The sequence below is a fragment of the Acanthopagrus latus genome, chromosome 9 (assembly GCF_904848185.1).
Source record: "Acanthopagrus latus isolate v.2019 chromosome 9, fAcaLat1.1, whole genome shotgun sequence".
Taxonomy (NCBI): domain Eukaryota; kingdom Metazoa; phylum Chordata; class Actinopteri; order Spariformes; family Sparidae; genus Acanthopagrus; species Acanthopagrus latus.
This window is the reverse complement of record NC_051047.1, coordinates 20,485,478-20,500,280: the sequence shown is the minus strand read 5'-3', so window position 1 is coordinate 20,500,280 and position 14,803 is coordinate 20,485,478. Positions and strand designations below refer to the sequence as shown.

At 44.0% G+C, this 14,803-nt stretch overlaps 1 protein-coding gene across 1 annotated transcript; it reads right to left on the bottom strand.

Annotated features, from left to right (window-relative positions):
* Nucleotides 1–720: 720 nt before the first annotated feature.
* pou1f1 (POU class 1 homeobox 1) lies at nt 721–14,392 on the bottom strand. The gene is made up of 7 exons (XM_037109902.1): nt 13,850–14,392; nt 10,858–11,007; nt 10,218–10,316; nt 3,741–4,004; nt 3,437–3,601; nt 2,386–2,446; nt 721–2,282 (listed from the first exon to the last, which is right to left on the bottom strand). Exons 1-7 carry the CDS (start codon nt 13,983–13,985, stop codon nt 2,042–2,044), a joined length of 1,116 nt encoding a protein of 371 aa, XP_036965797.1. The 5' UTR covers nt 13,986–14,392; the 3' UTR covers nt 721–2,041.
* Nucleotides 14,393–14,803: the final 411 nt, after the last annotated feature.

Genomic DNA, 14,803 nt, shown 5'->3' with positions numbered 1-14,803 from the left:
ACTTCATACTACTTTTTTACTCCCCAAACCTGCAGGCACACTTTCGATGCAAAATTGGTGACGTTACCCTTTAACCATTTCTTTTAGCTTCACAAATACTAGGATTGTCTTCTTGACCTTTTGATTTGAAAAGATTAAAGATTATTAAGGTGTCACTTCTGGCTCTGGGTTATTGCGATGAATTGGTACTTCCCACTGTTTTCAGAATGGATTATTGGTAGTTGCAGTCTCACCTCAACCAACTGTAAAATCCTGCTTTTACATGACTGCATGAGTAAAAACATTAAATGATGATATGATACATAACAGTATAACAATCCTAAAGGACTTGGATGAAGACAAGCAAATACTTTGTGTGCCACTGCCGGGAAGAAACTTCTAATTCTGCGCATCGTGGCTGCAACTTCCCGCCGTACAGCCTCAGCAACATGTCAGCAGTCGACGACCCTGCTGCATTTATTTCCCCTGACAGCGCTCCACTTAGACAGCTGTACATGAATCACAGTGGAAAGTGCTTGTGTCTGAATTAAGATGTCTCACAGCTTTTATTTATGAATCCCCGGCGACACACCCCTGACTCGTGCAGTTCACGCTGTGCGCATGACTAGACTCCCGCTCTCTCCTGATGTATATATTCAAAGGGTAATATAACTACGGTAAAAGAAGAAAAAAAGATGAGAGAGTGCACATGTAAGTCTTCATGACATGGTTCCTTTTTATTGTCAGAAATGAATTAAACAGATTTATCTTCCTTTAAAGACGACTGCAGCACAAGTGCTCATTTTGTACTAACCAGCGATGTCTTTGGCATATTTACAGGAAGGCACTTCATATCTATCTGTCTGAGACGTTCATGGTCTATCATTCCCTTCCTTTGATGTAAGATGAATATGAAGCCCTATATATATTTATATATATATATTTTTTTTTGTCTGAAAGGAAAGTCGCAGCTTGCTTCCTCACTTGAGACATCAGTCATCCCAACCAGGTCAGAGTGGCGACTGGCTGGATGTTCTTTGTCTGACACTTTGGCAGGGCGGCGTCGGCAGAAGCGCAACATCAACAAACATGAAATATGAAACAGGGAAACAGCCGAGCTGAGGCCCATCTGTTGACAGAGATGTTTCACATATCCCCAACTTCAAAACCATAGATCAAATCTCAGTAAACTCCATCAACACAATATATTAGATTTGAGTGAAATATATTAGTTTTGACCACAGCTAAAATAAATAAAACAAAGATCTTTCTTATTAATTAGAGGACACAGGGGTATCGGCTGTGATCATAAACACACAACAGCAATAACATCGACACAAAGGATCAACGCAGATGCAGAAATGTCCCTTCTCTCAAAAAACGGGACAAAGTCAAGGACTTTTTTTAGAAAGGCACAGGGCGGATCTGCCTGAGTACTCATCTGCACGCCGCTGCTGATGGAATAAATTATTATCTGGTCTGTGTAATTAATGTACTTTGAGTATGCACACAGCAGCAAATAAGGCACAGCTGAGAGTCAGTGCATTTAAATATCAGGTCTGGGAGCTGCAGCGTCATGTGCGGTTAATGGAAACCTCTTATCTTCACAGTTTCAACTTCAAGAATGAAAAATGACTGGCTCGGTCGCTCTTTGTGTTTTGTTTTTTTTTTCCTTTTCTTTTTCTGGGGCACGGAGAGATTAAAGAGACACTGTTTGAAAAATATTAAGACAACCACAGCACATAAGAACAAACATTTACTCCTTTGGATTCAAGTAGCAAAACGGCAGTGACTCATGATTTTCTAGCAGAATTGTGGCGTTTTCAGTGGTTTTCAGGTTCTTTTTTTTTTTTTTTGTCAGGCTGATCTCACAGGATATGGATTTTCATCTGAACGTTAAATTAATTAAACTGTTTTGAGAGCATCAGCAGCTGGTGAATGCAGGGCGAGGGCAGTGTGTACTGTCAGGTGAAATGCTCCCCTCTTTCGCGGTGAAATGATTCCTGCAACACATTTCACTCCAACCTCCGCCAGACTGGAGGTGAACGGATCGAACCTTGAATTACGTCATCGGCCTTTGTGCTTTGCTCATCTGCGCGATGCAGTTCGGGCTGATTTTGCTGAAGCAGGAGCTGAGAGTCAGGCTGGTTTTCACCCGCTTCTCTCTCTGGCGTCGGTTGCAGAACCACACTCTCACCACCTCCTTCTCCAGGTGGAGGCCTTTGGCTATGCGGGCTATTTCCTGGGAGGATGGCTTATTTTTTTCCACAAAGCTGCGCTCCAGAGCCTCCTTAGCTCCGAGGCTGTGGGGGAGAAAGGTGGAAAAGAGAAGCGGGAGGATGAGCTACATGAAACCCAACATCACTGTGTGACACAGTTTGCATCTTTAGTTCGCACGGTTGATACCTGATAGTTGTTCTCCTTTTCCTCTTGCGCTCGTTCATTCCTATTTTATCACTGTACAAGGCTGCAGAAGGAAAAAGGGAGATGTTAATTAATGAACTGAACCTGTTGGAGCATCATTGGAGCGACATTTCTTTAGGGCTAATATAACTGTCACCTCTTCCGCTACGTCCTGCCGTGCCCTTTGGATTAAATAAAGGGTCTCGCGTCTTAAAAAATCCAATACCTCGGCTGTTAAAATGTTCTCGCATGAATTTTTTAAAACCAGTGATTCACAACCAAAGGGCTGGGACCCCTCCAAGGGTAAAAGACAGAAGAAAGAGCATATTTCTGCTTCACAAAGCTGCAAACATCTGCGTTAGACTTTATTCAAAATAGTTTCTTTTCGTCAGGCCTTTAAACTTGCATTCATACTCAAATAATAGAATAGGATTTCTGCAAACCACAAGCATGTTGAATGTGTACATGTTCATGTGTATGTTTCAGTACTCAGTCTCTTAATATCTCCTTTTGTAAGGTTTAGGCATACAAAACAGACAATTAGGATCAGGAAAACATCATACTCTGGCTTAAAATACTCGGTTTTGTCTCCGCGAACACGGCTGGAAAATGTCCTGACGTCTCGATCAAAATCCTTATAGGCTCCGAAATGTTGCAAAAGGTAACCGGCTGTCAGTTGAAAGTTGAAGCAAACAGTGGTCTGAAAGTGGTCTCTGGCCATGAAACCTTGTTAATCTGTCAGGCCACAGTTCTCTTCCTCCTGATAGGAAGGTCAGCTAATATACATGCTACATATGTTAGAAGTGTTGGTGTTGATATGAATGCAAAGTACCATTTTTTCATAGCTGCGTTTTCCAGAAATGTACAGTGGTGGCTGGGCTGACAAGCCAGTGTTCAATCTTCACAATCATGCAAGGAAAGCATCCTGTCACACTCACTCAAAAGCGTATTCACAACTTGATTTAACACAAGTGTTACCTCATCAGGATGTCAGCGCGAGATTGTGTTTAGCCAAGTGGAGGTCGATGCAGTTGTGTGGACGTGTGTGACTCACCTCCAGCCAGCTCGGCCTCGTCGAGCCATTTAGCCAGGATGGCCTTGAGTTTGCAGGCGTTCTTGAAGCTCAGCTGCAGATTTTCAAAGCGGCAGATCGTGGTCTGGCTGAACTCTGAGCCGTGCACTGCAGCGAGAGCCTCGCCCACATTGGTCTGCGTGTAGCCTGGTGGTTGGAGTGAAACACAGAGAGAAACACAGAGAGAAACACTTCATCGAATCAGCGCGTGCAGAGAAGCAGCGAGGCGAGAGCGAACAACACAAACAATCCCGGTACTGGGGTCAGTCTCAGCTGCTGTTGTTACCCAGTTTGATCCTCCGTATTTTGAAGTCATTGGCGAACATCTCCAGCTCTCGTATCTGCGGGGAGTCCATGGTGGGGGCATCTTCCGGGTCCCGCACGCTCTTCCGTTGGGCGTCCGCTTTCACCTCTCCAATGCTGGGGCCCCCGGGGGCCTCATCAGTGGAGAGGAAGGCCGAGGGCAGTGAGGAGAAACCGTGGCTTAACGCGCAGGAACCGCTACTTAAACCATGGTCCGGAAACTTGTACAAGCAAGGAGTAAGAGACCCTGCAGAGAGAGAGAGAGAGAGAGGGCAGAGAAAGAAAATTAGTTGGTCGGTGTCACAAGGGAGTCAGACTGTCAGAGGGGTGCCGAGAGCAAAGCGCAGACATTATTCCCACGCGGCCCACCGAGAGCCGTTATTTTGACAGCGCAAAAACAGTTTTGACGCGCTCCCTCGAGATTCAATGAACTACTAAGAATAAAAACCCCGGCAGAACCTGCGAGCTATTGTTTTCTGTTATTCCGCCACAATATCCAACACGCTGCAGTATCTTTTTAATTATGATTATCATTCGTGAGAGTGAGAAAGCCTTCTTTGGATCTCTGTGTAAACCAGGAAGCACACATGAGTCAGCTCCACTGACGGTGCTCAGATACACCGAATGTGTTCTGATGAATAGCCATTCACTCCCCTGCCCCTTGTTCCAGTTATTTATCTGCTCAGTTAACCCAGACCCATTCACACGCTGCCAGAATGCTCTCATCCTTGGCTGGAGTCCCCTTCTTTGATTTAAAAGGGTCTCTTCTCAACTCAAACTGAACATTGCACTGCCTCCTTCAGCTGGTTTGTAACACTTACGTAACACACTTTAGGCTACAAACCTTCATATTGGAGATTCTGCTTTCTGCGGGCTGTTAAAGTGGAGTGGTTCGATACAGGGGATCTGATGGCTGAAGCTGCCTTTTTGTTTAGTTTTAATGACATATTGCTGCCAGAGTACCAGATGGGGAGGTTGACCGATCATTATTTTGGAATATGAAGCTGTCTCATTGCATCAGCACTGTGCACGGCTGCAGCGGGAGACAAACAACTGCACTCATCAGTGTCGCCGCCGCTCTCATCGCACCGCAGGAGCAGACAAGACCTCATCTGTAGCTTTACGTTCGACAGCAGCCCAGAACTGTCGGCTTCTGCCCACCCTAAAGATTGCTCGCGTTTGATAGCTGATAACTGAATCTGCTATGAGCAATGCAACACTCCCCTCTTGTGTTAGTGGGATTGCAGTGCAGTGCAAAAAAAAAAAAAATCTGTAACAACTGCAACACCTGCTACACGGGAGGTTGTAATGTAGAGGCCGCACACAGCTGTTGTGTCATGTGTGCACCCACAGATGGGTGAAGAATTTCCAGAAAAATGACGTCAAGTGTTCGACCACCACAAGAGATCTGCAAGTCTCTGGAACTCCACTGGAGGGACGCATCAACCTTCTCCCGATACACGCCAGTCCAAAATCTCTCGTAGGTGTTCAGCTGGGTTGACATCTGGTTGACTGCGACTCACATCGTTTCCATACTCATCACACCAGTTCAGGGGCCCGTTGTGTCCATGGCGGAGACCTCTCCCATGTTAGGATACAGGTGATCATGCAAAAACAATTCAGGACCCTGACACACCAGGCCGGATCTTATTATTTTTTTTCATTGAGCGCTTTACAGCCCTGGTTGTTGTGGTGTGTGTCGTGCACCGTTAAAGTCGTCCCCCTTTGTCAGCTGCCTTTTTGGCCAATTGAACATGTAGAGCGAGACGTTATGTCAGAAAATATGTCACTTCATCATAACAACAGTCTGTTTATCTGCCGCCCTGAGCCTCTGAACGAATACAGAGTGCGGCTACCTCGCGGCATGGAGAGACATTTACTCTCCGGGCCAGCACAGATCATAAGAGCTAGTTGGCCGTCAGCTGTGGTCTTTGCTGTGTGTTCGAGCGCAACACAACAATCAGTCTTTGTCACCACCAGTTCTCTGATGACAATCTGATGTGTCTGGGCCGTTGGTATTGATTTGCAGTGACCCTTGCCTGTAAGAAGACCGTGCCATGTTTTTCAACTCATCCATTCAGGCTGTCACCTGTTCCAGTACATCTGCTGTCAGTAGTATATTTTGTCCAGTCAGTTCACATCACTGAGGGCAGACTAAATGTTTGCACAGGTATCATCTTTTCCCACGACTCATTTTCTCAGAGCAATAACGCTTACATCTATGTACTCAGCGAGTCAGGATGAGCCTATACAGTCGTACGGTGCATTATTCGATTTCAGCATATGCAGCAGATAGCAGTGGCCTACTTTTCCTGTATAACCCGAGGTAACAACATTTAAGGCTCCATCTGAAACTCGGATACAGCTAAATATTGCCCTGACACCAGCAGCTTTTGAGCCATTTTGGACTCTCCATCTCTCCCCGGAGGCGCACAGAAGAAATAGTTAAATGCAACAACAGCCTGATGTTCAAAATGGGTTTTCTCACCAAAAGTGTGTATGTGAGCGTAGAAAAAAAAACGAGGCTTTCATTGACCCGCTGAATTGTGGAGCTGGATCTATACGCCAGCTGGAGAGCAATGATTCCACACTAAAACTTAATACGTCAGTGATTTTATCTCATCCCGCAGGTGTCAGGGTAGGGATTTCACTTGCTTTCTAAAAATGTCTCGTTACGTCTGGGAGGAGATATCTCGGTACAGTGTGCGGCTGCCCTGTTGCAGAAGAAAAACAGAGCGAATGCCCCATGAAAAGTAACCCCTGCAGCCTCTTTGTTTCTTATCGGTATCACCCACCCTCGCCCCCGAGAACATCGAGCTTTCTTTTTGAGAGTCTGGACGATCCAGCTTGAAGCTTTTTAGCTTTCCACGCCGCCCTGGAGAAAGAGAGGAGGCTTTTGCCCTCGTTTGTGCATGATGCCTGCACGACGCTCCTCGGGGAGGATACCATGCAGCTGCGCTCCGGTGCACACGGCGGCTGTTTGTGAGCTTTGGAGACAGACTGGACAGCAAGCAAACCCCCTTTCGAAAAACACATGTGGGCTCGGTGGGTTTTGCGGGAGCACCTCAACAAGCCTTTGTGTACACAGACATGGACCCTCTGGCTGCCGTGTACATGCTCCATCCAGACCTAACCGGGCTGACACCACGGCGTTTACTTTTTATCAGCTCATAAGAATTGTTATGGCTGACATCTTAGCAAAAATGTGCCACACAGCAGATAAGGAGCAATGTTAGTAGTTGGTAGTGTTTTTACTTTAATTTGAACTTGAAGAGTTTTGGTCTCTACCAACGACTGAGGCAAATATCCTGCGTTTCTTTAAGTTGTGTTTTTGTTCCTGTTTCCCTCGAGCTGCAGGCTTTGTGTGTCACTATTTCTCCCTCCTCTTGTTCCCACCTCCTTCTTCAGACTCCCCTCTGCTGAATCATCGACCACCCGGCTGTCAGCGCCTCACATATACACCAGGTCAGGATCGTTACTCCCTGGGGCCCTTCTCTTGGATCCTTGCTCCCTTGTGTTTTACAGTCTTCTTATATTTGTATTTTTGTTTCCAATAATCTGTACACATTAGCACATTTGTTTCGCTAATCATCCTGTGTGACCTGTTCTCTCCCGTCACCACACAACCTCCTCGCCGGTTGTGTGGCGATGCCTCGGCCTGCTGCTCGGTCGTCCTCTTGGATGCACCGTTGGATTCACTTAAATCTTCAGTCTACAAATCTACTGCTTGTCTGTCCGTCCTTGAAGTGGGGTTTCCTCTTCTGTGGTTTCTTCGATAGACACTTCCAGTCGCCTTTGTGCTGACGGGACTGGGTGTTTTGAAGGAGACCTCTGGTCACTTCCAGCTGAGGAAAAGGGGATATTTTTCTAAGCTCCAGCCGTTTGCAGTGACAGTAACAGGGACACTGAAAGCAACATCCGGAAATTTCCAACTGTGTTTGTAGAGACCGAAACCAAACATTTTTCACGGGAAGTCGGGGTCCATCTAAGGCCCAAATCTCTCTTGTGGGAACAGAACCGGGCGTGGTGAAAGCGACCTCGGGAGGTTTCCAGCCTTGATGACGATGCTTTCCAGAGCATAAGCACAGCATTGTGACAAGACAGAGACAGAGAAAATGTAACCTAAAGACCTTTAAAGATTTAATCGACCCGTGGTTACGCAGAATCGTTCTTAACTTATTTATTCTGGGGATTAGGTTGCATGAATTTGTGATTCTGGGCTGTATACATAAAAATGACCAGACTCGTTATTTAGCTGCAGACTGTTCAAGGCAGACAGCAGACAAACAGTTGGCTGCTGTAAATGAAAAATAAGGTTGAAAAGCTTCATACAGCTGAGAGGTTCTCAAAGCAACACCTTTCACATTACGCTTCCATTTGTTTGTTTGACTCAAATAGATGAGTGCAGCTTCAAAAAAATAAAAAATAAATTCTTTCTTGACCTCATCGCAGCCTGTTCACACAGTTATAGAAATCTGTCTAACGGCGCTAACACCATCACTGCCCGCTCCTCTCAGGTGTCCTTCTGCTGAGTGCTGTTGTTGACCACTTCAGACAAGTTTTGTTTTTCTTTTTTGCGATTCCACCACACGAACACTGGATGTGCCTCTGCATTAAAATGTTAGTTCTTTCAAGCTAAGCAACTTGGATTTTGTCCTTCATTATCGTCACCCGGTGTGTCCATTTACCTTTCTTGTCCAAAGATTTCAACAAATGCTTCAAACTGGCCGACTGACCGCACAGACACAGAGTTCATTAAAGTGACAAACGACCCCCTGATGGTAATAAATGTGGCCAGCTGTTTTATTTTAATCCTAATGTCTTTCGGCACAGCCTCCGACACCGCAGACCACACAATTTTATTAGACCGCTGACAGGAGCGGGTCGCCGTCTGAGCGGATCTACACTCCAGTGGTTAGAATCCGACTTCTTAACGGTCTTAAGGCGATTTCATTTTCCTCCACAGCCATTAATTGCTCAGCGCCACCTGGGTTACATTTAAGGTCATTTTCCTTTCGGTCTCTTTTGGCTCCTACTTCATCATATCACACAACATTTTAATAGTTCAATTATACTTTCTTTAACAAAGAAACACATCAGGATTTAAATTATCTTTACCTACTCCAGAGCTTAAAGGTTTTTCTGATAATGTCCTCATTATGACTTTTTCTTTTCTTTTTTTTTGGTCTTTGCTTCATTATTTTTAAGTTATTCAGAGGGATTAGCGGTGCAGGACATGTGCACAGTGACCTCATGTCTAATAGATTGTACTAGTTGGATATGCCTGGGTGATTCTTCCAGTCTGTGAGCATGTCAGTGACAGAGACACCACAGTGGTGTCATATAGTGTAGTGGTTTGACACCGCAAGATGTAATTGCTGATTCTGAGCTGCTAAACGCTGAAAAAGTGAGAAACATTATGTGAATCCTCCTCCGAGAAGACCTGACTCTGTCGCGTTCTGTTAATTACTGACATTAATGAGTTATGAAACACTGCTCCTTCATTACAGTAATGATGTTTGCCCTGAAAATTACGATTTCGTGCACAATGCTGCATTTTTAAAGAGGTTATATTATGGTTTGGGGGTCTTTTGCCTTTCCTTCATTGTTTGCATTGTGGAGGAAGGATTTCATTCAACGGCCGCTTCACTGTGACTGTTGCGCACAGAAGAGCTCGACACTCAGGCACTCAGCCGGTCTGCCTTATCAACTCTGTGTGGGCGTGATTGGATCAGATTAGATTGACAGTGGCCCGGCAAACACGCGCAAACAAGCCATCAGCTGTCATCACACTTTGATTCAAGTGTCGCGAATTCCCGATTGGAGCTTGACATCACCTTTTCACAACTGAGGCCCGCCCACTTCAACCCAGTGAAAGGAGCCCAGACACAAACACAAAATATGGAAATCCCTCATGTCAAACAACCAAAACTTCTCCAAGTTTATAGGAAAAAAAAACCCAAAACACATCACTCACTTTGAGAAGCTGAAGCTGAGAAAATAGGTTTTCAGGGCCGTTAAAATTCAGTACAACCTTGCTAGGCTGACAATATCACTGTCAGTCTCGTGGCAGCTTTAATATGAAATGTTACAAACTTATATATTTATATATGTGTATATACAGGGACAACTGTTATAAATCACACATCCATACTTACTTGATCTAGAATGTAGACTACCAACAAAAATAGAAAAATCTCAAAGCACCTAGACCTTTTGTCCTGATTGGTTCACATAACCAGGAAGTGGTGAGCCGTGTCTTTGACAGCCATGTTTAACAAGTGTGCTAAAGAGCTCAGACGAGGTAATCAAGTCTGAAATGAATGCCTATTAAACATTAAAAGGGAGTAAACCAATTGTCTATTTATGTTATTAGGCTCAACGTCTGGCCAAGGGAGGGAATGATTGTGTGTGTGTGTGTGTGTGTGTGTGTGTGTGTGTGTGTGTGTCTGATGATTACCTTGCAATGGGTTCGGACCGCCCACCATGTTGGGGTGAGGGACACCACACGTCTGCAGGATACGAGTCTGAGAGATACTGGCAGAGAGCATCTCCTGAGCTACAGAGAGAGAGAGAGATTCATTATCATAATCACAGTTAACCTTGTAATTGTCTGCACAATAATCATCATCAAAAACCTCCATCAAAGTCATCACTGTTTGGACGACATTGTAATATCCGCGTGACTCAGACTTCTTTGACTGGATTGGCTGACATTGTCACTTTCCACATGTGGTACCACAAAACTCCTGGCAAAACTTTTTTTCCCCACCAGTTATCATGTCATAAACGCAGAAGAGAAAACATTTTAGATCTGACAAAAATGTCTTCATCGCCCCTCAGGGTTTAGAAAAAGGGTCTTAAAACCAGGGATGAAGACTGGAAGTCTTGTGTTAATCTGGTTTGGTCATCAAAAATAGAGTCGATTACTGGCACTATTTATCTTCATATATCATGAATTAATATATTTTTTTAAAATTTCATTTAATATATAGGAAGAATAATCCTTAAAGCTGTCAGACGCATGAATCAAACGGTTAACTGACTAAATGAATTGTTGCCCTGCAGTTATTGTCAGACATACCATCACCGCCACTCACCTGCCATCATGCCGTAGGTGGCCTGCTGGTTGCTGTAGTGACAGGGGGTGACTGGGTAATGTAGGCTCGTGGGGCCGTTGCCAAGGGACGAGGTGGACAGGTGCATGTGGGAGCGTTTGGAGGACTGACCCAGCGAGAGGCCAGACGATACTGATGAAGACAAATAGGGTTACAGTCTGGACGGAGAACAGAAGGTGTGAGTGCAGGTCACATGTCAGATTAGAGTCGGGGCTGTGTGGGGCTTTGAAATCCATCATAATTTCACATCAAAGCAGATGCTGCGTGATTTTTAAATCATATTCATAACAAGTGGGTGCTAAAGGAAACATCTAATTTGAAAAAAAGGGCCATTTAAACTTTCCACTGAAAGCCCATTCAAGGTATTCTTTCAAATCTCTGATTGAAAATATAATTTATCCCAAGGAAAGCGCCAACATATCAGACAGAAATGGAGAGAAAGATGAAGACAGACGGCTAATATTTGGCCACTAAAGGCCAATATCACCAGAGAGAGCGATGTAATTACAATCTGACTTGAACACATTTATTCTTTAATAGAGACACTGCAGAGAGATGTCAGCTACAGTGCATGTGACGGATATCACATCGTACACAGGCCTCTGTAAAAGTGGATAGAAATGAACCCAGTGACCAGAGAAACACACAGAGAAATGAACAGAATGATTCCCAGTTACATTCTCCTTCTCTCTCCGCTTCTGTGAATGCTCGTCTCTGTTGAGTTTATGTAAATACAGTTGAACGTTGCTCTGGTAATGACCTCCGCTAATTATGTAATTAATCATGTATTCAGCTTTTAACACAGCTTGGGGTTCACTTCAAAAATGACTGCATGCATCCCGGTATTGTTAAGTTGCACTAGCACTAACGTGCAGACAGGTTTTTGTCTTATTCTGTGTCGTGTGGGCAGATTTGACTTAATGCAGATCTTGCTAATTTTCAGGTTCATCGTTTCATTTTGGGTCATTACTGGTATAGTGACCCCCGTTTTAGCTCCTGTCTCTTTAAGGCCCCCCCGTCCCGCATACCCAGTCTGCTCTGATTGGTCAGCTCACACACGCCTGAACCAGCACCCCTCACCGTGCCTCAGGGTGGCTCTGTTGTGTGTTTTAGCGTCCAGTTAGCTTCACTCCTTCTGTGAATATAGGGAGGCATAATAGCATATTACGTCTCCTTTAACCGTTAATAAAAATACTTAACAATACCTAATTCACAAATCCTATATTTAATTCCCTTTTTTTAGGCAACCACATTTCACCTTTCAGCAATAGACTCGTTGGTAGGCAGAAATCAAATATAGACGAGGTCGACATCCTCCAAATATCAGTAGTACAGTACTGTCTGAGAAGAAAAATCCATTTTACAGTATACAGTATATTTGACCCGCTGCTGTATATACATGTACTGTATGACTAATGTTCTCCATGATCTAACTCAGTCTATTCTAAGCTGTAACAATCAGCAGGCACTGAAACCCCCAGGATGCCTTCTCCACAATGCTCCGTCGTGAAAAAGACCTTGGGGAGTTTGTCGAACTGATAACATATCCTCAACGCAATTATCCGCTGAGGAGAGACAGCTGGGGCAAACCAGCTGATTACATGCATTTACATAATGTGGACTGGTTTTGAATAAATCCCATTTTTTCAATCCCATCCGTCCTCACTGTTGCCGTGCGAACACAACTGTGTGTGATAAGGAGCATCAGCAGGACGAGGGGGGGGAGAAAAAGGTGTGGTGGGTCAATTTAAACAACTTGTAGCCCTTCACGAGAAACAACTCACCCGCAGCACCAATGGGACTGCATGATCAGTAGTGTCGACGCAAGCACATACCTGCATATGCCTATATGCTTTCTTTTTATAGCGTCAGTAGGTTGAAGTGGAAGACTGAAGTGGCTCTCGGGGGCCCTGCTTTCTGCAGCTGGGATTTAACAACATGACAACACTATGTGGGCTAAATCACATGTCGTGGAGGCAAAACAAACTTACATTCTTCACCTCTGTTTTCTCTGAATAAATATATAAATAAATATGTGAATGAAATAAATACATAAATATGCATAGAACATAAATCTGATATTGATGAAATGAGTAAAACATATAAAAAAACATAAACACACGACCCAATATATTTCAGTAGATGAATAAAATTTTATTTTGAAAGTACCTTTTTTGAAAGACAACTTATATTCATTTTATTTTACTTTTACTTAGCTCTTTTTAAAGTTTCCCTTTAAAAAAAATATTTTCAAATTAAAAACCTATTTATTCATTTATTCGACTGTACTGATTGCAGATGCTGGATCACTGCAAATGTGGCACATTTTAAATTTATTTATTTCATTGTTAGTTGGAATAAAAATAAATAAATAAACAAAAAACAAAACACTGATTCAGAAAATAAGAAAATCAGCCTGGGCAATATCTGGTTGACCTGATATTGTACATACATACATGTAAATAAATAAATGTATACTTTTACTTGTACTTCAGCTATGTAAGTATATTCATCACCAGAACCCAAAGCTAATACCAGAGACTTTTACTTTACTTTCTGAAGTAATATTCCTGTTGGCGACTGTCACTTTTGACAATGTGATATTTTAACACGAAATGTTTGACTTTTCCGCAAATACGACTTTTGAGTATTTTTTATAATGCTGCTGATATCCAAACAAGCATTTTAGGTAAGCACAGAGGCATTTCTGGTGTTGGAAGAACCCTAACTTCTTGAAGAACCAATTGGGCAAAAGCTAAACACACACACTGAGAATGTCACAGAAGAAAGCATGTTTAAATGTTGTATATGTAAGAAAGTTGATTTTTTGAGTCCCATTTCGTCTAATTTTGTCTGGCAGTCGACCCGACCCACAATCCCAAAGCACCAGGTCGTCAAGTTCCGGATGAGACACAGAAATCAGCTTTCTTACCTTTAATATTTCAGAACAGAAGCCTGTTGGAGGCCAGCTTACCTGGAGACACCATGCTGTGTGTATGGGAGGTGTTTGGCAGGCAGTCACTAGCAGAGGTGTGGTGCATTAGGATGGGTAAGGGTGAGTCTACTGTGAGTGGGGTGAAGGAGTCAGCACTGAACGCCTGACATGCCATTCTTCTCTAGTCTCCTTCAGACGGTCCCAGTGGTACTTTGACGTGATCCCTTTATTGGATTATTTTCTGTGTTCGCTGCTTTCCTTTTCCTTTCTCTTATCTTTTTGAGATCGTTGTCCTTGCCTTTGTTGCGTTTTTATTTCATCTAACTTCGTCTCGCCTTCTATTGCTCTGTCTTCATCTTTATCTCGTCCTCCGTCACTTCTCGTTGTCTTTTCTTGTCCTTTTCCTCCTCAGCTCAGTCAAACATCGTTCTCACTTGGGTCTTGCGGGAACACGAGAGTGGGAAACTGTGATGGGTTACCTTTTTTTTCCTCTCAAAGAGAAATGGATGTCAGCACTTCAGATCTCTTCACAGTTTTAGACACAGCCGCAGCCTCAGCCAAGACTCTCGAAGATGAATAGTGATGAAGCTTCAGGTTCGAGTTACTATCACTGCTACTTCTGCTCAAAGGTTGTTCCTCAGCTACTGAGCTTTCTCTCATTAGGGCCTCTGTCGTGCATGTCCCTGTCTGTTTTTCTCTATTATGGATGCAGGAAGGCCAGCATCTGTCATATCCTCTGCATTTTTTGCCGCCCTTGTCTACTGCAGGTATTTATATCCCACCCACCCACACCTAACCACCCCTCTCTCGACCTGTGAGCCCCCCCCGACCAACTGCTATTTCCTACCAAGCTGCTTACCCCCACCTACCAATCCCATGTCAGCGCTGTTATTACCTGTGTTTGTCCAAACCTGCATCTCCTCATCCCGTTCCCAAATCCAGGATTAGGGTACAGAGCGGCTGAGAAACCCGATCCCCTTCTCTCCTCTCCTC

Excerpts from the sequence above, each read along its gene's own strand:
- pou1f1 (XM_037109902.1), bottom strand. The coding sequence starts at position 13,985 with ATGGCATGTCAGGCGTTCAGTGCTGACTCCTTCACCCCACTCACAGTA. Across the intron at positions 11,008-13,849 it reads ACACAGCATGGTGTCTCCAG|TATCGTCTGGCCTCTCGCTG; the intron begins GTAAGCTGGCCT and ends TGTCTTCATCAG. Across the intron at positions 4,005-10,217 it reads CGGTCCGAACCCATTGCAAG|GGTCTCTTACTCCTTGCTTG; the intron begins GTAATCATCAGA and ends CTCTCTCTGCAG.